The sequence below is a fragment of the Triplophysa dalaica genome, chromosome 24, assembly GCF_015846415.1.
Source record: "Triplophysa dalaica isolate WHDGS20190420 chromosome 24, ASM1584641v1, whole genome shotgun sequence".
NCBI lineage: Eukaryota > Metazoa > Chordata > Actinopteri > Cypriniformes > Nemacheilidae > Triplophysa > Triplophysa dalaica.
Window position 1 is genome coordinate 15,161,903 of NC_079565.1, and position 22,954 is coordinate 15,184,856.

General features: G+C 38.4%; 1 protein-coding gene and 2 gene segments (V, D, J or C); 2 read left to right on the forward strand and 1 right to left on the reverse strand.

Moving 5' to 3' along the window:
- Positions 1–5,262: 5,262 nt before the first annotated feature.
- Positions 5,263–6,978, reverse strand: LOC130414726 (immunoglobulin kappa constant-like). The segment is given in 3 exon segments: positions 5,263–5,725; positions 6,696–6,747; positions 6,973–6,978. Coding segments are annotated over 3 exon segments (381 nt in total).
- Positions 6,979–7,402: 424 nt separating this feature from the next.
- On the forward strand, positions 7,403–7,920 carry LOC130414085 (Ig kappa chain V region K29-213-like). The segment is given in 2 exon segments: positions 7,403–7,463; positions 7,567–7,920. Coding segments are annotated over 2 exon segments (375 nt in total).
- An 8,054-nt stretch (positions 7,921–15,974) lies between these two features.
- On the forward strand, positions 15,975–20,181 carry LOC130414727 (uncharacterized). The gene is made up of 5 exons (XM_056740719.1): positions 15,975–16,023; positions 16,127–16,436; positions 17,760–17,899; positions 19,696–19,758; positions 19,862–20,181. The coding sequence occupies exons 1-5, from the start codon at positions 15,975–15,977 to the stop codon at positions 20,179–20,181; spliced, it is 882 nt and encodes a 293-aa protein (XP_056596697.1).
- The last annotated feature ends 2,773 nt before the right edge of the window (positions 20,182–22,954 follow it).

Below are 22,954 nucleotides of genomic sequence, written 5' to 3' on the forward strand. Positions count from 1 at the left end.
ACTTGAAACAGATCAACTGAGCAACAAGTCAGTTTCAATGGCATGACCCGAAACAAAGGCGAAGGTCTGGGATGTCATTGCTGCCTCGTCCACAAGGCACAAAATGTGCAGATTACATCACTGGTCTCTGCACTTTCCAAGTTTTCCACCATGACAGTCCCCACCTGTTAAATATATGACAGTTAGTCTTAAAACATAACTAACATTTAAGTTAAAATGCATTTAATGAACAAACACAGAGGCCTTTTAAAAATGCTAATTTTAGAAGAAAATTTAAAACTTCACTTTTAGTATTTTACTTCATTCACTACATTCATACTGTGTATCATATACTTCTGAGGATATAAAAATATATCACACAGTGATGGCTAAAATTATAAGAACACTAGTATTTTTACCATCTGGAAAATGGTATAAAAGTCAGTTATTTTTTATCGTTTGCTGTCGTGTGTGTTTAATTTTCCAAACATTATTTTTGTCATTAATTGTAATAAACAGTGAGATTAAGAGGCATAGCTTTTAGCTAATGCAGATAACGGTAACGTTACCTGAGGGAAAAAAAGCGTGAAAATGCTAAATTTTAAATTATTGCTAGTTGGTTGGATCCGACACGTCGCAGACACTTGAAAAAATATCCACTTAGATTAAGTTTTGTATGAAATTATCTTATTCTGACTAAACATTACTAAGCCATACAGTAGGCAAACAGTAACTATGGTGGTTTTTCTATTATAGTGTTGAGTTTTCTTATATAAAATAATACATTTAGTTAGTTATAGGTTTCATGTATTCTTAGGAAACAATATTGGGCCTCGTGTATAAGTATGAGCTCATGAACACCTGCATGAACAACAAGCATCTTATCTTAACTGCACGTACACCACAAATAAGTTTTAATAAGGAAGTTTGGTTTGTCTCATAGAGTCAAGGACGCTGGTATCTCTAAACAGTGAGCTCATTTTAACAAAGCTAATGTTATGAGTCTGAACACTTGAACATCTGCACACACACCAAATATCTTTTAACACCAAAAAAGACGAACTCTCCATACACTTTGGTAGAGAAGTTTATTTAAATCGCATACAAACAAGGACACTGGGTAGCTCATTATCGCTAAACCATGAGCTCATCTTTGATAGAAACATGGTTAAATCATGCATCGTCCGAAACCCCCAGGAAAGTGTCAAGATATAGAGGCACCTGTTTTTGAGGGGCGCACGCAACCATTAAATCCTAATATGGTAGGCCGGAACTATGCGCGCAGAGGGACGGGCTAATGAAAAAGTGATGTCATATGAAACCTGATTGGAAGAAGACGATGTCATGCACACAGGATTGGTTTAAACTGTGATAACAACTTGAAAACAATGTATAAAAGATGGAGTCAGATATTTATTCGTTGCATCCCTTCAGATGAACTCTGAATATCCCACTTTGTTTGTCCGGGCAAATAAAGTTTAAACTCTTGGCACCTGGAACCCTTGTCTCTGAGATTTCTTTCTGTGATTGAAGGCCGATTCGCCACAACATAACCAAACTATACCATGTACAGTAAGTGGGTCTAAGAGGCTTGAGAGTCTTCTTACTACCTCAGTGCAATGACAGTTCAGGTTAAAAGTTTGATAATAATCAATAAATATCAGTATATATGAGCAATTAGAAAAGCTATAGAACACTGAATATGAATTAAATGTGTCAAAAATATTATTAGTTCTCTCTTTATATGTATTTTCAGGCATGCGTAATGATTTCAGGATTAAGAACATGTAAAATTGTATTTTATTTTACTAGTGCTCCATGCTTTTCGCTTCTGCTTCTATGCTTTATCTTATTTAAACACCAGCAGTTCAGTACAGAGCTTAGACTGAAAGATTAGGCACTAAAACCAAAGACTCTGGGGAATACTTTAAAACTTTTGCAATACTCAGCAACCAGGATCTTCTTTAGGATAGTGGTCTACCAGCTTAGTGCCGACAATTGAACCTCTTAAGGATAACTCCGCTGCACACACTCAAACTGGTGTGAAAATGCCTTCTTTTGGATCAACAAGCACCTGCTGCTCAAACTTCTACAAAAGATTTCAGTTATCGAAACAAAGTTACTTTCGATACTGCAGTCTCTGCAGGAACACACAGCTGAGCCTCGCCGTGGACCTCCACAGCATAAAGTCGGTGAGTTCTGTGAACCCAGTACTCCTCAACAGATTATAGTGAGCTCAGACAAACTTGAACAGATGCAAACAAAGGTAACTGAGGACACAAACCGTTGGCAGAAACAGGGCGCAATACCTTAAGGTGCCCTTAACGTCAGACTGTCAAGAATTTCACTAATTGCTGCATTAGCTTTATCTACACCAGATATGCCTAAGACTCGACTAGACAGTGTTGGTATTCTACCACCCCCTGTACATCTTGGAAATAGATTCAGGCCGTACCCTGCCCAGTGACATCACATCAATTGGACGATGACGAAGACTCAACACCCAATTACGTTTCTGTGGTGTAGCGAGGCGCCCATCAGCTCATCAGCGTCGCCAGAGTAACAGGCGCAATCAACCCCACACACCTGCCGGGCGTCAACACCTGCAGCTCGTTCCCGGGCCATATAAAGGCGGGAGAGAGGAACGAGTAAGGGGGCATACGACTAAGCATGTTTTCACACATGTCTATTGACTGTCTCTCTGTTTTGAACCGGCTCGAGCGGCAGAGGAACCGACACGAACCTTGTCACTGGGCGCACACAGGATTGCTAACGAAACCCCTGATGCTGTGTTTCCCTACTGCATGTAAAATAAACTGCCCTCTGGGGACTTGTTGCACTATCCTGAGTTTGTTTCATGCTTCACCCGTCACAGTGGATAACAACCAGGAGAGCCAAAACAACATACTTCAGCCTTCAGAAACACCAGACTCATGTTCCCTCTCACTACACACTCTCTTGAGGAACTAGTATTTGCTGGAACAACACTCTCCCACTCTATTGTCGCGTGTCCACAAGTTTTTACTAAAAAAAGACAGGCCACACAATCACCAAAGCCTCTGGGTCAACCTAGCCAACCCATTCCCTCTGAAAGAGCTCTTCGGCCACTGCCACACCGCCAGGGATCACACAAACCCCCATCTGCTGGGGGTGGACTAAACAAGACTGCAAAGAGCACTGGTAACTGATATGAATTGGGTCCCCGCTATGATAACAGCAACAATCTCAAATATTTACACAACAAGAGGGAACCCAGTGTTCCTTTAGTTTTCCTTATTTCTGTCCTGATAAGTTCGCGAAAAACTAAGGCCCTTTAGTTTGCCCCCCCAAACGACGTCATTGCTCCAGTACAGGTTAAGCGATAACTGTCAGGAGTAAAGCACCCTGGAGAAACACACCAGAATGTTAATCAGCAAAGCTCCATGCGGCAGTCACGTTAGTCTGACTTCAGTACATCAAAAATTAGTAACTAATTGATCGCAAAACCTTCAAGGAAATGGTACAGCATCTTAAGGTGACAACTTGCCACATTCACACTCTTTACATATCCTTTTCAAAAGAGTGTTTAACTGTTCGGAAGCACGTCTCCTAAATATAGTAAATACATCACATAGGCTGGATGTGTCCAAACTTCCTTCAGTTAAAGAAAAACAAAACTGAAGGCATTGTATTTGTTAACAAGGATGAAATGAATAAGGTAAACACATACCTTGACTTAAGAGGTCTAAAGACACAAAGTGTGGTAAAAAATATTGGTGTAATTTTAGAGTCTGACCTTCAGTCGTCATGTCAAAGCATTTACATTTATGCATTTAGCATAGGCTATTATCCAAAACGACTTACATTGCATTATCCTATACATTTATACTTGGGTATCTGCAATGCCCTGGGATCAAACCCACAACCTTGCGTTGTTAACACAATGCTCTTATCACTGAGCTACAGCAAAGCTCACAAAGCAAAGCAATAAGCAAATCAGTGTACTACCATATCAGAAATATAACCAGAATCAGATGTTTTGTCTCAAACCAAGATTCAGAGAAACTAGTTCATGCTTTCATCATCAGCAGGGTGTATTACTGTAATGAACTACTTACAGATCGTTCCCAAAAGACCAAAAGACAGCTGCAGCTCATACAGAACACTGCTGCCAGGAACCAAAAAATCTGAGCATATCACTCTAATCCTCAGGTCCTTACTGGGCATCAGTTACTTTTAGAATTAACTTCAATGTATTCTTACTTGTATATAAATCACTCAATGGTCTAGGACATAGATACATTGCAGATATGCTTATTGAATATGTAAGATTCAGCGCAAGTTCTGCCGTGAAGACTCAATCTCACGTCACTTACTACGTATAGACCAATAACCAATCATCATCTAATGCTTGGAGTATATAAGATCGCCATTTACCCTTTGTTTGCGTTCGCCGTTGAAGCAGCCGATATTCAGGGGGGTTGGCTGCACCCCTGCCTTCATCATCAGGCTGGAAGTGCTGGCATTCCTTACCCTCCGGATGCGAGCTTTGGACGGGGCCTACGCTAAAGAACTATATAATTTAACCATATTCACACCTTGTCGCTGATCAATTCTCTTTATTTATACACTTTATACAGTATTTTTATACATTTTACAGCTGTTTTTTTGTTTTTTGAAATCTTATGCTGTATTTGTGATCTTAAATCATTTGCATTTTAATGATACTTCTTGTTTCTCTCTGTCAATCATTTTATGTAAAGCACTTGACTTGCCCTTGTGTATGAAATGTGCTATAGAAATAAACTTGGAAAAAAACTGGAAAACAATCTGACTAGAAGAACAGGATCATGACACCTGGCAAGTCTCAAACTTCCATGTAAACCTGTTTTTCTGTGTACCCGGTTTAATGAAATGCATGTAAACACTTGAAAACAGGTTTCTGTTATGAGTTGTTTTATATAGATATCCGTTGTTTTTGTCCATGCAAACGCACTCAATGTGTCTTATATCAGAGTGAAGAGTTGATAAACATTCATGAGGTCAGTATGATGTGTATGAGACCAACTCATGAATAACGTCTCAAACAAGTGAAAGTGACTTGTGGTTATTCATTTGACAGTTTGGTTTAGAAATTGACTTCATCTGCAGGTGTTTTCATGGTTCATTGAGTGATGTTTATTTAATATATAGAGCTGATGTTCTGATCTGTCACAAAAGACAAAATGAGTCATGAAGATTCAATATGATTTTATTTGATGAATTTTGATGAAACACAATCAGCAGTGAATGAATAAAGCACACATGCACTGGTTAGTGGTGTTGTTTGTAAATAGCAGAGCAGATGTCAGATGAGAGAGAGAATGAATGTAGAAACACATGTGAGACATGAGTGAGACTCAGATGAGAACAGAAGTCAGAGGAGAGAGAGAGAGAGAGAGAGTCTAGTGTGAACACTCATCATCTCTTCTGAATTCTCCAGTGACTGTATGACTGGGATCTTTGTGTTTGGCCTCACAGCTCACTGAGAGCACTGAGCTCCACTCCTGCTCAGAGAGAGTCAGACTGCTGCTCCAGCTGTACAGACCGTCCTTCTCCAGGAGCCCAACACTGCTGTCCTGAGATCTGCTGCTCCCGTCCACCTTCCACATCACACTCCAGTCTGAGGGGAAACCCTTGTTGAGCACACACATCAGTGTTGCTGTTTTCTTTGTGGAAATCTCTTCACTGGAGGGCGGCAGGACGCTCACTGTAGGACGAGTGAAGCCTGACAAACACACAATAGTCACAAACTCACAGAGAGAAACAAACAACTTCACTCTCTACATGATGAACATAAAAGACCAGAATGATAAATACGTTCACGTTATAGTCTTATGTAAATTTTCTCTTTAGTTCATGTTGATCTGATTGTTTATACAGAATTGACAATTTTTACAACAACTTTACATTCAAAATTAAACTAATGTTAAATCAATGTAGAAAACATATTACCTTACATATACTCATTTAGTCATGTATAAAGATACAAATAATTGGTTATAAAATTTATAACTTACTATTTATTAAATATAATAAATAAATACAAGTGTAAACCATTTTATACACACATTACTTTTCATTTGATGTTTTGTTTTCCCAGTGCAATTTTTATAATTTTTTATTGCAGACTAAACTAATTGATTAAAAAGAAAGATTGCGAGCCTTAAAGGGATAGTTCATCAAAACATTAATATCAAGTTAATATTTGCTCACCCTGAGGTTTTCCAAACCTGTAAACATTTCTTAGTTCTGATGAACAAAGAGGAATATACTTTAAAAAATGTCCGTAACCAAACAAGTCTCATCCCCCTTTACGGCTACATTAAGGAAAATAAATACTATGGGAGTCAATGGGGGATGAAATCGGTTTGGTTACTGACATTCTTCCAAATACCTTCCTTTGTGTTTAGTAGAACAAAGAAATGCATACAGATTTGGAACAACATGAGGGTGAGCAAATGATGAGAGAATTTTCATTTTTTGGTGAACTATCGCTTTAACAAAATCTATTATGTAGAAAATAAAACTCAAGAGTTTTTGTTTAAAAAGTTGAACGTGCACTAGTACACAAAGTTATTTATTAAACCACATAAATATGTTAAAATAGTCATTTCATTTTATATTTAATAGTTTATATTTATATTTAAATGCAGAAATCTATTGTATTAATATTATTATTGAATGTTTTTACTTACTGCCAACATCCAGTCTGGTGCCGCTGCCAAAAGTCCACCACAGTGATATAAACTAATAGAGCGACTGTACAAAAACCTCTGAACGCTTTAGTAACTGCACTATAAACACATCACAAACACATCTTTACAATTTATCACACATTCACACATCATAGACATTACATTTAATTTAATTTTGTTTATTTTTGTATTTTTCACATTTTGGGGTGAACTATCCCTTTAACTATAATATAAACAAATTTACAAGTTTGTTTGAATTTTAACCCTTAATATTGACTCTCATATTCTCAAACCTGAAAGTGTGAACAATTTATTAATATTCAAAGATGAAAACATCCAAAGATTTACAAAGCAACTTTATTGTCACTCTTTCATAAAGCTGCTGTCCTGTGTATCTCCATATTCTGTGTTTTTTTTTTTTACACCAACATTATTCACAAAATAATGAATAACTATTCACCATTACAAATCATTACACACTTGTTCAATAATCTCAACACATAATCTAAGAAAACAAATTACAACCAATGTGCAGAAATTAATATTAAATGATAAAACAGTGTTTAAGTGTGTTGATGTAAATGTAGAGAGTGAGTTTGCATTGTGATCACGTGCTTCAGTGCTCTGAGAGTGTTTATAGTGCTGTGAGTTTAACACTTCATGACTGACAACACAACACAACACAATCTTCATCAACACACAAACCAACAAGAACAACAATGACTTTCAGCATCATCTTCATCTGGACACTCACAGTGTTTGCTCAAGGTTTGTGTAGTAACATTTTTATCACGATTGTTCATTCATTGAAGAGTGAAATCTTCATTTGTTTCAGTGTTGTCTTATATTTCATTCTTGTTGTTTCTTTCAGAGTGTAGAGGACAGTACACTGTTACTCAGAGTCCATCAATAACAGCAGTTCAACCAGGACAAAGTGTTCAAATAAACTGTAAAGTCAGCAGTGGAGTGTATGGTGGTAATAGATTACACTGGTACTTACAGAAACCTGGAGAAGCTCCTAAACTCCTCATATATGGAGCAACAAGACTCCATTCTGGAGTATCATCTAGATTCAGTGGCAGTGGATCAAACACAGATTTTACTCTGAGCATCAGTGGAGTTCAGACTGAAGATTCAGGAGATTATTACTGTCAGAGTTTCCATTATCCTAATAGCAAGTATGTGTTGACACAGTGATAAAGAGTCGTACAAAAACCTCCGTCAGTCAGACTGAACAGTGACTGCACTGATACACCTGACACATACTGCAGCTGGTCATACAACACACACACAAACACACACACACACACACACACACAACACTGATCACTAATAACGCATCACTCATTTTATTTGTAGTTATGAAGATAATCAAAAGTTACTTTAACATCCATACTGACTGCTGAAGTATCAGATTATTTTAGCATGGTGATAGTTAATCTATTTGCGTCAAATTCTCATTATTAATAATGAACATTTAAGTGACTTACATTCCATTATCCTATACAATTATTTCTAAGTATGTGAACTCACCTGGGATCAAATCCACAACCTTGGCGTTAATGACGCCATGCTCTTACCACTGTGCTACAGGAAAGTTGAATTTTAACATAAAAAAACATATTATCAGCAAAACATACACTGACTCATATATATAAGATGTTCTTTTCTGTTTGTGTTCTTGTAACCAACATATCTAATGATCTTTATGAGATAAACGTTATGATCAGATGCACAAACAGCCGCTGTTCATCATCACAACATTTGTTCAGAGAGTTCAGTGTTCACACCAGTCAAGAGAAAAAATACATTTATATTTTGATTAGAATATTCTTTCAGTTAAATTCATGATTTATGTCAATCATATATGTGCACCCACAACTTTATAACATAGCAATAAATATATTGTGTTTTTGGTTTATGGTATCAATATATGCTGAGAAGTGCATGTACAGCACACAGTATAATTTTAAACATAATATTAATGTGTGAACTTTAATAAAAATAAAACCACTAACAATAAAGAAGTGAAACTTGTGCGTTTCAGTTCAGATGATTGAACCAATCAAACAGTGACACTGAGAGTGTTGAGCTGAAAATCACATTTGCATTGACAGGATGAAGAGACTCTGATGTTCTCAGAATAGAACAGCTCTGTCTCCAGAGATCATGTTCACAACACAACACCTGCATTCCACATTTACTGCTACATGAACCTTTACACAACTATTAAAACTATTAAGAATCATGATACAGGACATTCCTGCACAAACACACATGTGATTTTCTCTGTTGTCTGAATGAAGCTGTTAGACACAAATGTAACATGTTCAGAAGCTTTATTGAATGTTTCAGTAAACACAGCACATTGAAAGATGTCACAGTGGTTTGACACACGAGCTCTCTTTCAGTATTGATCTGCTGCACTAGACTCATGAATGATGTCTGACACTCAGATACGACTCATCAACACCACTGATGGTCAGTAACGCGTTACTGTAATCCGATTACTTTTTTCAAGTAACGAGTAAAGTAAGGGATTAAAATTGCAAAAACAGTAATTAGATTACAGTTACTTTCCCGCAAGCAGGCTGCATTACTGCGTTACTTAACCGTGATTTTGTTTTGTGAGACTGTCTTGTGAGTTGTGACTTGTGAGTGACAATGACGTTTGAGCGCAGCGACGTCAGTGGTAAACACCAACATGTGTAGTTTTGAACAAGAGACAGAATGGAGCGTGAGAGAGAGCAGGGCTATGTAGCGTTTAATGTAGTACCGACATTACTTTGAGTTTGACTCGGTAAAAGGTGACAAAAACATCAGCGTCCGCTGTACACTCTGCGTGGGAAGAAAACTTTTATCTACAGCAAAGAATTCCACCTCAAATCTAAGCAAGCACCTAGCAAGCCGGCACAGGAATGTGAAACTCACTGAAAAAACCCCGAACCTCCAACTGACAGGACCACTGCGACTACCACATCCAATTCCACCGGGCGAACCTCCGATGGCCCCTCTCCTGCTAAACAGGTGAAATTAGAATTATAAGCGACTGGACTTAGTGCCGCTGAGCTGAAGAAGCTCGTCGCTGGCTATATTGTCGAAGACATGCTGCCAATTTCCACTGTTGACTCTGAATCGTTCCGACGCATCGTAGAAAAAATACTGACCAAACACGATGTCAAGCTGCCGCAGAGAAAGTCATTTGGAGGATACCTTGAGAGAGAATACAACATAATGGACATACGGCCTCCCTAGCATGTAAGAGAATTAAAGGCAGGCACACCTATGATGTAATTGGAGCAGAGATTGAAGAAATCCATTCATCATATGGACTGTAACTGACAATGCATCTAATTTTACCAAAGCATTCAGAGTGTGTCAGCCCTGTAATTTGGAGTCTGAATCTGAAAATGAAGAAGAAGGTGATGATGAGGAACCGACTGTTACAGATGTCATAGAAGCTCTTTCAACCGCATCTGGTGATGGACAGTTTAGCCTCCCTCCACACTACAGGTGTGCATCACACACAATTAACCTCAATTCAACAAGCGATGTTGACAAACATCTAAATTCCTGTGCAAACACCAAGGCTGTATATAGGAGTAGTTTTAAAAAATGCTCTGCTCTTTGGACTAAAGCAAGTCGATCAACATTAGCCTCTGAACAGGTTGAGGAAGTCAGCCGCAGGAAACTAATGGTACCTACATCCACAAGGTGGAATTCTCTGTACGAGGCCATTTCCAGAATCATCACTATTCCGATGAATGAGCTGAATCCCCTGTGTGTAAAACTGGGAATCAAGTGCCTTAATGAAAGGGAATACCTATTCTCACAAGAGTACTGCAGTGTGATGAAGCCCCTGACCGTTGCACTGGACATCTTACAAGGGGATGAGTGCACCTATGGGGCTTTACTACCAACACTCACAAGCCTGATGTCAAAGACACTTGCCCTAAAAGATGACCTCTCTAGAATGACAGCCAGCCTTCCAGATGTCATTGTAAAGGTAAGTGTAACAAATCTCAATAAAATGGAAGGAAGGAGGCGGGAACCGGAAGACATTTCATACATTTAATAAATTAATATAACAGCCGGCGGCCCCTCACTGACGACCGCCGGCGAACAAAACATGAACATAAATATAAATACAAACATAACATAAGTTCGGGCCCGGTCCTCTCTCTTCGACGGTCCGGTCGCTCGTTCCTTTTATATGCTCCTATCTCCTACGTGATTCGAGGCCGGTGTGCGCACAGCTGGCGCTAATTCACAATTACTCACCGGACTCGAACCACGGTCTCGCCCCGCCTACTCTACTACATACCCCCATCACCCCTCACAGGCCGGGGGGTACCCCCGCGACTGTGCAAGCTCCCTCCCCCTCCTTCGGGGGGGGTGGGGTGGGGGGTATGCAGCGACGAGACGAGACAACGGAGACGGGAGCCCTCGGAGCGACCGGAAAGAGAGAGGGGAGAGAGGAAAAAAAAAATTAAAGTCCGGTTCCCGACATGCTGCCGCTCGTTCCTCAACCAGCCGGAGTACTCTCCTTCGCGGTGCCTTGCGGTGGCCCTGGGGCTTCGGTGGACGGCTCGACCGTCCGCCCCCTGGCGGCCGGCGGTGGCTCCTCCTTTATCCGGGAGTCGGGGCGGGTTCCCCTCCCCCTGCTCTTCCCCCTCGGGGGACGGACACAGGCTCCGGCCTCTGGCGGACGGCGGCAACTCCCCCGCTCCCACTTGGACGAAAGCCACCCCACCTCGACCCAGGGGCGCGGCAGCAAAGGTCGCCGTTCCACCGAAGTTTTGACGGTGGCCGCACTGTGCACTTCCGTTTCCCCAGAGCCACCGCTTCGGGCAGCCACTGGCGGACGCCCTTCGTCCGCGCTGCCCGAACTCTCCGGCACCGCGAGGCCATTCGGCGGCGAGGACTCTCCGACAGCATGTCTCTCCTTCCTCCCGGGTTTCGGCACCAATGTAACACATCTCAATAAAATGGAAGGAAGGAGGCGGGAACCGGAAGACATTTCATACATTTAATAAATTAATATAACAGCCGGCGGCCCCTCACTGACGACCGCCGGCGAACAAAACATGAACATAAATATAAATACAAACATAACATAAGTTCGGGCCCGGTCCTCTCTCTTCGACGGTCCGGTCGCTCGTTCCTTTTATATGCTCCCATCTCCTACGTGATTCGAGGCCGGTGTGCGCACAGCTGGCGCTAATTCACAATTACTCACCGGACTCGAACCACGGTCTCGCCCCGCCTACTCTACTACAGTAAGATTATTATTTGATAATAGATTTGGAGGATTTGTTGAATTTATTATACCATTCATGGTGGGCAGATCTTACACTTTGTTTGTTTTAAGCAGTGAGTACAATTATCAAAATGATAGAATATAATGAAAGATCAATTATTCATCCCCTGTTCAATATCAGGGATATTGATCATCATTAATCATGAATATTAATCTTAACATCAATAGAAGATGAAATAAAGAGGTCAAACAACCTCCACTGAAATTAATTCTCATACAGTATTAATAGCACATGATATGGTTTAGGTCAGTAGAGCTCACAAAATAGTTAAAATATCCAATTTATATAGTAAAATAAATATAATCTTTGTTATATCATATCGTATTTTACAGGCCATCAAGATTCGTTCTGATGCTGTACTGGATAGCCAAGAAGGACTTCTTGCAGCCACTTGTCCCAAGTTCAAACTTCGATGTCTGAGAGATGAGTGTAGGAGAGAGCATTTGAAGGAGCTTCTGACAACAGAGTGTCGTAAAGCTGCTCCTGCAGCTGACAATGCTAATGTGTCCCAACTGGCAGCCATCCCAGCTGAAATTGACTTTTTTGATTTTGAGAACCAGCCCACAGAAAGCTTCTCAGCAGAAAAGGAAGTAACTGACTATTTAAGGTCAGGGTATGAGCTTGAGATTCTGAATCAGTTTCCAAACCTCAAAAAGATGTACATGAAATACAACACTCCAACTCCATCCAGTGCACCAGTGGAACGGCTGTTCAGTTTAGGTGGATTGGTGCCTTCCCTGAAAACTGTGTGATAGGAGGTTTGAGAAGCTTCTGCTGATGCGATATAACCACTGTTTCACTCCGAAAGAAAACAAAAAGACACAGGGCCTTGTCAGGGTAGCCATAAAATGAGACTGGACTAACAGCCTTAAAGTGGGATGCAACAGCATTTTCTGTTTTGGTAAAAAGAATAGATTGAAATGTTCAACAATTTTCTTCAAGGCAGTTTAATTTTTTTTGTAAAGTTAAAAGATTGAAGTAACTTGACCAACACTGATCAAGACTCACAGCCGCTATTGTGAATCTTGTTTATGGTGTCTGACTCTACAAACATACACCCCTCTCTCTTCCCAGCGTGCTTTGCTGAGGGTCAGGATGCTACTGCGGCTGTATCGGTCGTCCTGCTCACTCTCTTCACTGGTGTGAACCCCTTCAGTGACCTCTGACCCGTCAAGTGTCCAGCTCACCAGCGCCCCCTGTGGAGAGGAAGAGCTGAGCAGACAGAGCAGCGCTGTTGAGTTTTCAGGGATCTGCAGAGAAGAGGACGACACTGAGCACTGAGGAAACTGAATCTTGTTTATTGTTTTTTTTACTCTAGGACGGTAGTCACGTCCACCCTTGTCAAGTCCAAGATCAGGTCTAGCCAAGACCGAGTAAAGACCAAGTCCAAAGAGGTTCGAGTCCAAGTCAAGATAGAGTCCAATTGAGACAGTCAAGACAGGGACAAAAAAATCATGACCACATACTTAACTATTTAATTTTTGTGATGCAAGAGACAGCATATCTTCTATTATAAGATAATCATTCTCATTATTGTTTGTTTTGATCAAAAAAACATTTTTTTTTATTTTACCTTGAAATAAGGTAATTTTATTTACATTAGGTAAAGCACTAAAGTCACAAAGTTTTATTGAAGTGCAACTATCCTATTCTACTAAAAGAAAATGTAACAAATAACCAGCAAAGACTTGAATATGTTCCCATTCTTGAACATATGAACCCCCACTTTTTTAAGGAACTTTTTAACACTTGTGTGTGTTTGTGTGTGTGCGCCTGCCCGTGCTTGTGCATGTAAGATAGAGGAGCTGCCGAATAGAGGCCCCACGTCTCGTTTTAAAGCACATTTCGTGGCGGATAAAGATAAAAAACATGTTCATATTGCAATGGCAATAAAAATATGATCAATCTTATCTTTAAGCCCTACTTTCTAAAGTTATAAAAATACTCAAATGCAATTCTAACTCTTAAACATGGTATTAAAGGCTGAGCAGGCAATCCTGTCCAGAAAATGTTTTTGTCATGCTGGTTGGAAGTCAATCAAAATAGCAATCAATAGGTAAAGCGAAACATGGGTATTTTTATAATTATATATCGTCTGTCAAAGGCAAAGGGTCAAAAATCGTTGGACCAATTACTGCCCTCGGCCCGAGGTTGTGTGTACATTTTACATGATGCACAAAGGTTCAGGTGAAGCGCTGAGCACGTATTTTTAATTCCTGCTTTCCTTGAAGAAGAGGCACCGATCACAACTGTTTCTCACTGGCGAATGTGACATGACTTCACTGGAACCGATCAAACAGCTTCTTGGCTTTGTATGCGCTCATGTGTTTTGGAGGAGGCGTGGCTTAATGATGATTCGCGAGAGGGAGGGATCATATGATTGCACTGCTAGCAGACAAACGTTAGCAGAACGTAACCAAATTTTATTATGCTACTGCTCGCTGACATCGTGCATGTTGAATGATTAATGCTGTTCAGTTCATGCTTTGGAGGAATCATTCATTTGAGACGGTTTCTGCTTTTAAAGTGCATATTGCAAGTTGGAGAACCCCAAGAAAGAAAATGTATACAAAAATACTTAATGGAATTATATTTACTTTAAAATATACTCATAAATACACTAATTAGACTTCTGGGGACATTTTTTGAGAGAATTTTATTTTCCGCATATGAAAACCTCCAAACCAGAAGTGACGTAACGAGAGTGAGTGCGGTCGATGTAGACAATAGGAAAACAATGGATGGCGATAACAATGAGAGTTTGGAGAATATTATAAATGTTTATTCACATTCATATGATGGACCACTGCCTTACAATTATGAGCCTGATCTGCATACAAGAGAGCAGGGATAAAACGAGTAAAACATGTGGACACGACTTCCTGACAGGAAGGAGTTTGTGAAACCTCTACAAATACAATCATTTACTATGACGATGAAATTTAAAATTAAAGAACTATTCAAAACATACTCACTCACGACCGCTCCAACTGAATACAAGATATACAATACAAGAATACAAGATACTCTGCAGTGATCAAAGGCAAAGCGCCGCACTAGTCTCCCTCTCGTGACATCAAATGATAAAATGTTAAAAAAAAGAAACAGTCACTTCTTCTAAAAATTTGCACCCTTAAATTTTTTAAAAACATTTTAAATCCGGCATTAACTTTTCATATGGTATTTTTTATACAAGGTTACATATTCATTTAAAAATATCTACTTGCAATTTGCACTTTAAGAGAAACGGTTGAACCAGTTCACCTGAATTGTTTGCGTTAAGCGTCTCCCATAAACACTTAATATTACCCAAAACTGTATTCAGTTCATGTCAGTCCAGAGGACTTGAACCAATACCGGAGTTATGAACACATGAGGATCTCATTCTTGAGTTGAGAATTGGTAATGCGTTGAGAGAAGCATGCTTTATGAAAGTTTTATTTTGAAGGAGAAAAGAAAAACATATATTGCTGGACTCGGTCGAGACCGACTAGAATATTTGGCGAGACCAATGATCAAGTCCGAGACAAGTCCGTGTGCAAATACCAACGAATATAAGACAAGTCCGACATCATACAATCGTCTGAGTCTGGACTTGAGTACTAGAGCACTGTTTGACTCTACAAACATACACCCCTCTCTCTTCCCAGCGTGCTTTGCTGAGGGTCAGGATGCTACTGCGGCTGTATCGGCCGTCCTGCTCACTCTCTTCACTGGTGTGAACCCCTTCAGTGACCTCTGACCCCTCAAGAGTCCAGCTGTTATAGTTTAGTGTCTATGTACATTCAATAATTATAGTGCACTAGACTGAAGCAGAAGAATCCTGCCCACTTCTTTGCATTGTGATCACGTGCTTCAGTGCTCTGAGAGTGTTTATAGTGCTGTGAGTTTAACAATTCATGACTGACAACATAACACAACACAATCTTCATCAACACACAAACCAACAAGAACAACAATGACTTTCAGCATCATCTTCATCTGGACACTCACAGTGTTTGCTCAAGGTTTGTGTAGTAACATTTTTATCACGATTGTTCATTCATTGAAGAGTGAAATCTTCATTTGTTTCAGTGTTGTCTAATATTTCATTCTTGTTGTTTCTTTCAGAGTGTAGAGGACAGTACACTGTTACTCAGAGTCCATCAATAACAGCAGTTCAACCAGGACAAAGTGTTCAAATAAACTGTAAAGTCAGCAGTGGAGTGTATAGTAATGTCTTACACTGGTACTTACAGAAACCTGGAGAAGCTCCTAAACTCCTCATATATTACATAAATACCCTCTACACTGGAGTATCATCTAGATTCAGTGGCAGTGGATCAAACACAGATTTTACTCTGAGCATCAGTGGAGTTCAGACTGAAGATTCAGGAGATTATTACTGTCAGAGTTATCACAGTGGTGGTGTGTTGACACAGTGATAAAGAGTCGTACAAAAACCTCCGTCAGTCAGACTGAACAGTGACTGCACTGATACACCTGACACATACTGCAGCTGCTGAGGGACGAGAGTTTCTTTAAATGAGAACAATTGTATTTTGTATTAAATTAGTTTTAATCCTTTAAATAGTTATATTTTTACAAGCAAGTTACAAAACACAACACAACAGATAATCAAAAATACACTTTTTCAAACATTTCAGCATGTTTACAAACAGTAACTGGCTTGCAAAATGTTATCAAGATCAAACTTTTGATTTGTATCTCTTATTATTCTGTTTTATATATTTGTCTCATTTAGTTCAACTGATCTTAATGTTGAATTAATGAATTATCTATTATGTTCATAGATCCTTAACTGGTCTGATTGTTCTCTGATATTTTGTAAATTACAGTTGTATGATCAACATCAACATGAGCATGTCACTCTTCTTCAACACATGGATGAATCTTGTAATGATATAACAGCAGAGCAACATCAAGCCTGGATTCTTCATACCAGTATATTGTTTAAAATGTCTTTTGCCAGTTTGTTTGCTGTGTGAACAGTTTTACATTCATTCAGCACTGAGGATGATGTGACACCTGTATCTTGTATTGTTTGCTGCTGAATGAAGTGACTGTTAAATGAAAGAAGATCTTACTGTTGTTTCGGTGATGAAACCAAATAATTTAATTACATATTGTTTTTAAATAATTATGATGTGGAATGTGGAATGAAAGCATGAGATCGTGTTTTGAAAGAATGACAAGCGCGAAAGTGTTAAAAGTGTGATATGTTCTAATAATTTTGAGTTAACTAAAGAGTTTGATGTTAAAGTTTATACTGCAAAAACAATAATTAACAAATCACAATTATAACAATGATATGTATAGTTCAAAGTCTCAAAATAAATAGCATTTCCTATGATCACCATAGAAGGGTTTTTATTTCACAGTTAAGTTTGGAAATTGAGTGAAGTTTATGAATTGTTTTAAAAACACAAAATGAGTCAAAGTCATGAAGATTCAATATGATTTTATTTGATGAATTGTAATGAAACACAATCAGCAGTGAATGAATAAAGCACACATGCACTGGTTTGTGGTGTTGTTTGTGCAAAGCAGAGCAGATGTCAGATGAGAGAGAGAATGACTGTAGAAACACATGTGAGACATGAGTGAGACTCAGATGAGAACAGAAGTCAGAGGAGAGAGAGAGAGAGAGAGAGAGAGAGAGAGAGTCTAGTGTGAACACTCATCATCTCTCCTGAATTCTCCAGTGACTGTATGACTGGGATCTTTGTGTTTGGCCTCACAGCTCACTGAGAGCACTGAGCTCCACTCCTGCTCAGAGAGAGTCAGACTGCTGCTCCAGCTGTACAGACCGTCCTTCTCCAGGAGCCCAACACTGCTGTCCTGAGATCTGCTGCTCCCGTCCACCTTCCACATCACACTCCAGTCTGAGGGGAAACCCTTGTTGAGCACACACATCAGTGTTGCTGTTTTCTTTGTGGAAATCTCTTCACTGGAGGGCGGCAGGACGCTCACTTTAGGAGGAGTGAAGCCTGACAAACACACAATAGTCACAAACTCACAGAGAGAAACAAACAACTTCACTCTCTACATGATGAACATAAAAGACCAGAATGATAAATACGTTCACGTTATAGTCTTATGTAAATTTTCTCTTTCGTCCATGTTGATCTGATTGTTTATACAGAATTGACAATTTTTACAACAACTTTACATTCAAAATTAAACTAATGTTAAATCAATGTAGAAAACATATTACCTTACATATACTCATTTAGTCATGTATAAAGATACAAATAATTGGTTATAAAATTTATAACTTACTATTTATTAAATATAATAAATAAATACAAGTGTAAACCATTTTATACACACATTAGTTTTCATTTGATGTTTTGTTTTCCCAGTGCAATTTTTATAATTTTATATTGCAGACTAAACTAATTGATTAAAAAGAAAGATTGCGAGCCTTAAAGGGATAGTTCATCAAAACATTAATATCAAGTTAATATTTGCTCACCCTGAGGTTTTACAAACCTGTAAACATTTCATAGTTCTGATGAACAAAGAGGAATATACTTTAAAAAATGTCATTAACCAAACAAGTCTCATCCCCCTTTACTGCTACAGTAGGGAAAATAAATACTATGGGAGTGAATGGGGGATGAAATCGGTTTGGTTACAGACATTCTTCCAAATACCTTCCTTTGTGTTTAGTAGAACAAAGAAATGTATACAGGTTTGGAACAACATTAGGGTGAGCAAATGATGAGAGAATTTTCATTTTTTGGTGAACTATCCCTTTAACAAAATCTATTATGTAGAAAAAAAAACTCAAGAGTTTTTGTTTCAAAATATGAAAGTGCACTAGTTCACAAAGTTATTTATTAAACCACATAAATATGCGAAAACAGTCATTTCATTTTATATTTAATAGTTTATATTTATATTTAAATGCAGTAATCTATTGTATTAATATTATTATTGAATTAATTTACTTACTGCCAACATCCAGTCTGGTGCCGCTGCCAAAAGTCCACCACAGTGATACAAACTAATAGAGCGACTGTACAAAAACCTCTGAACGCTTCAGTAACTGCACTATAAACACATCACAAACACATCTTTACACTTTATCACACATTCACACATCATACATATTACATTTCATTTCATTTTGATTATTTTTGTGATTTGTACATTTTGGGGTGAACTATCCCTTTAACTATAATATAAACTAATTTACAAGTTTGTTTGAATTTTAACCCTTAAAATTGACTCTCATATTCTCAAATCTGAAAGTGTGAACAATTTATTATATTCAAAGATAAAAAACATCCAAAGATTTACAAAGTAACTTTATTGTCACTCTTTCATAAAGCTGCTGTCCTGTGTGTCTCCATATTCTGTGTTTTTTATTTTACACAAACATTATACACAAGATAATGAATAACTATTCACCATTACAAATCATTACACACTTGTTCAATAATCTCAACACATAATCTAAGAAAACAAAATACAACCAATGTGCAGAAATTAATATTAAATGATAAAACAGTGTTTAAGTGTGTTGATGTAAATGTAGAGAGTGAGTTTGCATTGTGATCACGTGCTTCAGTGCTCTGAGAGTGTTTATAGTGCTGTGAGTTTAACACTTCATGACTGACAACACAACACAACACAACACAACACAACACAATCTTCCGCATCACACAAACCAACAAGAACAACTATGACTTTCAGCATCATCTTCATCTGGACACTCACAGTGTTTGCTCAAGGTTTGTGTAGTAACATTTTTATCACGATTGTTCATTCATTGAAGAGTGAAATCTTCATTTGTTTTAGTGTTGTCTTATATTTCATTCTTGTTGTTTCTTTCAGTGTGTAGAGGAGAGTACACTGTTACTCAGAGTCCATCAATAACAGCAGTTCAACCAGGACAAAGTGTTCAAATAAAGTGTAAAGTCAGCAGTGCAGTGTATAGTAATTACTTACACTGGTACTTACAGAAACCTGGAGAAGCTCCTAAACTCCTCATATATAACACCAATAGCCTCCAGTCTGGAGTATCATCTAGATTCAGTGGCAGTGGATCAAACACAGATTTCACTCTGAGCATCAGTGGAGTTCAGACTGAAGATTCAGGAGATTATTACTGTCAGAGTTTTCACGTTCCTAGTGGCTATGTGTTGACACAGTGATAAAGAGTCGTACAAAAACCTCCGTCAGTCAGACTGAACAGTGACTGCACTGATACACCTGACACATACTGCAGCTGCTGAGAGGAAAAGGTAAATTTATATTGGATTATATTAAGACAAATATTTAAATAATCACACTATTGGTCAAAAGTTTTTGAACAATTCAGTGAAATGTTTCTCATTATTAAAAAGAAAATGCTAAAATGTAAGAAAAAGCTTTTAAAGACAAAAACATAGTTTTGCAAATATAAATGTTATTTTTTTCAGTTACAAAACAAATGTTTTTTTGCATAATGAAGAAAGAACAGTCAAGAGCTCAGAGTAAATGGAAACCTGAAGAAGTGACTTGTCTAAAGGTAGTAAAATATGAAAAGTTTTGGCATCTGAACAAAAAGTGGCATCTGAACACTATCTATTTGTGTTTTCTAGTGTTTCATTCCTTCCTGTTTCTTTCATTTTCAGATTTCCCCCGGAGTCCCAGAGCATATGCACATGTACTTTTCAAAAACATCTCTTGACAAACGAAAAGGCGCAAAATAGAATTTATATCTAGAATGCATATAGAATGTTTATTTTGCTCAAGAGCATGTAAATGTACATGTCACACTGAAATGGAACCACACATCTAGAGTGCAAACAATACAACTTTGCAATACTGTTTATAAATGTTTGTTAGAAAGATGGTTTTGGTTGTAACACGAATACTGAAGGAGTGACACAAGAATGAAGCATCGATGAGTGTGTTTACATGCACAATAAACTGAGAACAAGTAAGTCCTGTTGAAAAAAACAGCATATGCAGGGTTAGGTTTGTTTTGATGATGGTTTGCTTTTTTGTGCTGGTTTAAGCTGGCCCTGTGCTGGGGCATCATTTATAAAACTGTGTAGAAACCTTCCTAAAAGTGATTTTACGCCAGAATGCTGAAAAGGGCGTACACAAACAGTAATTGAGATTTTAATTTGTACACACACCTGCATGCAATTTTCCCTTTACAAATCACAGATTACCTGCGCATGTGTGTACGTGAATCAGCCTCATATCTTGCCCTGTACACGCCCATTTTTACCCATAAATAGTCAATGCAAAGCACCTCATGAATGCTTATTCAAATATTAAAAATTCTGCATCCAATCCACTTGTTAAGTCTGATGTCACGCACCATTATAGATGTAAACCATTTACGGATTCAACCGCTATCAGATACCATAGAACAATAACTAAAAAATATGTAAAACCCTGATCATATCCTCTATCTCCGTAACAAAATCACAAAGGGCCACACAAGAGAGTCACTGAGAATTCCATATTAATAATTATTATAATTACGTTAAAGCCAAAGAAAGGCAGTATTTATATGTTTACAGCATTTAGACTGATCATGAACACCTCATTAAATTCACATCATTAGTAAGCGGTGCCCTTCACCTGAGATAAAGTTTGAAGATATCATTGTACAAGACAAATGTTTCTTCATTCAGGTTTTGTTATGAACATAGTTAAGACTGACAATGAGAACATAAAGAGAAACGATTGTGCGAGAGTTTAATGGCTGTATTTCCAGACTTTGACATTTGATGATTATAAACAGTATTGAACAACATTTATTTAGCTGTTTATTCACACTGTGTTCTGCAGTTAGTCAGTGTTCTTGTCCTTGTTAAAGTTTATTATTTATCCTATTTTGTTTTCCCCCTCGTGGGTTTTTTGTCAGTTTATAGTGTTCTTTGTTAATAAATACCTTTGATACCCCTACCATCTCGTCTGAGTCCTGCCTGAACTTGGGTTCTCACGCCATGTCTCCACCCGAGATTCATGACAGCAAATAACTCTCCAGGTTTAATCTTCATGATAATAAAATGTCTGTACGCATGGGTCAGAGTTTGCGTGCAGGTGCGCACAATTTTCAGTCAAGTTTGTTTTTATAAATCCCATCTTTTGCTTGGGAAGTGGCCTATTCCTCTTTCAGGGCATGTTTTGTGCATACTAACGGTTATAAATGAGGTCCCTGGTCCTTAGCTGGTTTAAGTTGGTCCTGGGCTGGTTAAAACCAGTGGTGTAGTCTACGTGATACGCAGGTATACGCCATATACCCACTAGAAAAGATCAAGAATTTCCGTATACCCACTTAAAAAAGCGCAAGGTTACATGATAACATCGTTTCTGTCAGAATAGTGTGACGCACTGACTTTTGGTGCAACCAGGAGATATGAAACCGAAGGAGATCATTAAAGGCAGCATTTACACTATCAGTGTTATCGTAAGCCTGCCCCTGAAGCTACTGAAGCTTCGTGCAGCTGCAGCAGGTGTTACAGATAATGAGCCCGACGAGGCTCATGCGATGCTTTACGCGGGGTCCCCACTCCTCGCGTTAGTGTTCCAGGGTCGCAATGCGCACACTATTCGCCCGTGTATTATACTTTCTGCCTTTAACTCACCCCACTTTTAAAACCACTGCGAAGTCTTTAATAAAACAAGCATATTTGTTATCATTAACATAACTGAAAGTCATATTGTGACTGTTGGCATATTAAATTGTATCTAACTAGCCATCTTCACAAACGTTAGTTTGTGTGATGAATCAATACATGAGGGAGAAAGGGAGAGATGACTTATACTACAATGTTTATAATTGTTTTGTATGATAAGAGATGAGAACTCCTTACAAGCCTTGTGAAAGTCAAGCTAGAGACACTGCAAGCAATCTTTAGATACAACAGGTGCTTGATAAAACTTCACAAATGTTCATTGTTAATTATTATAGTTAACTATCAA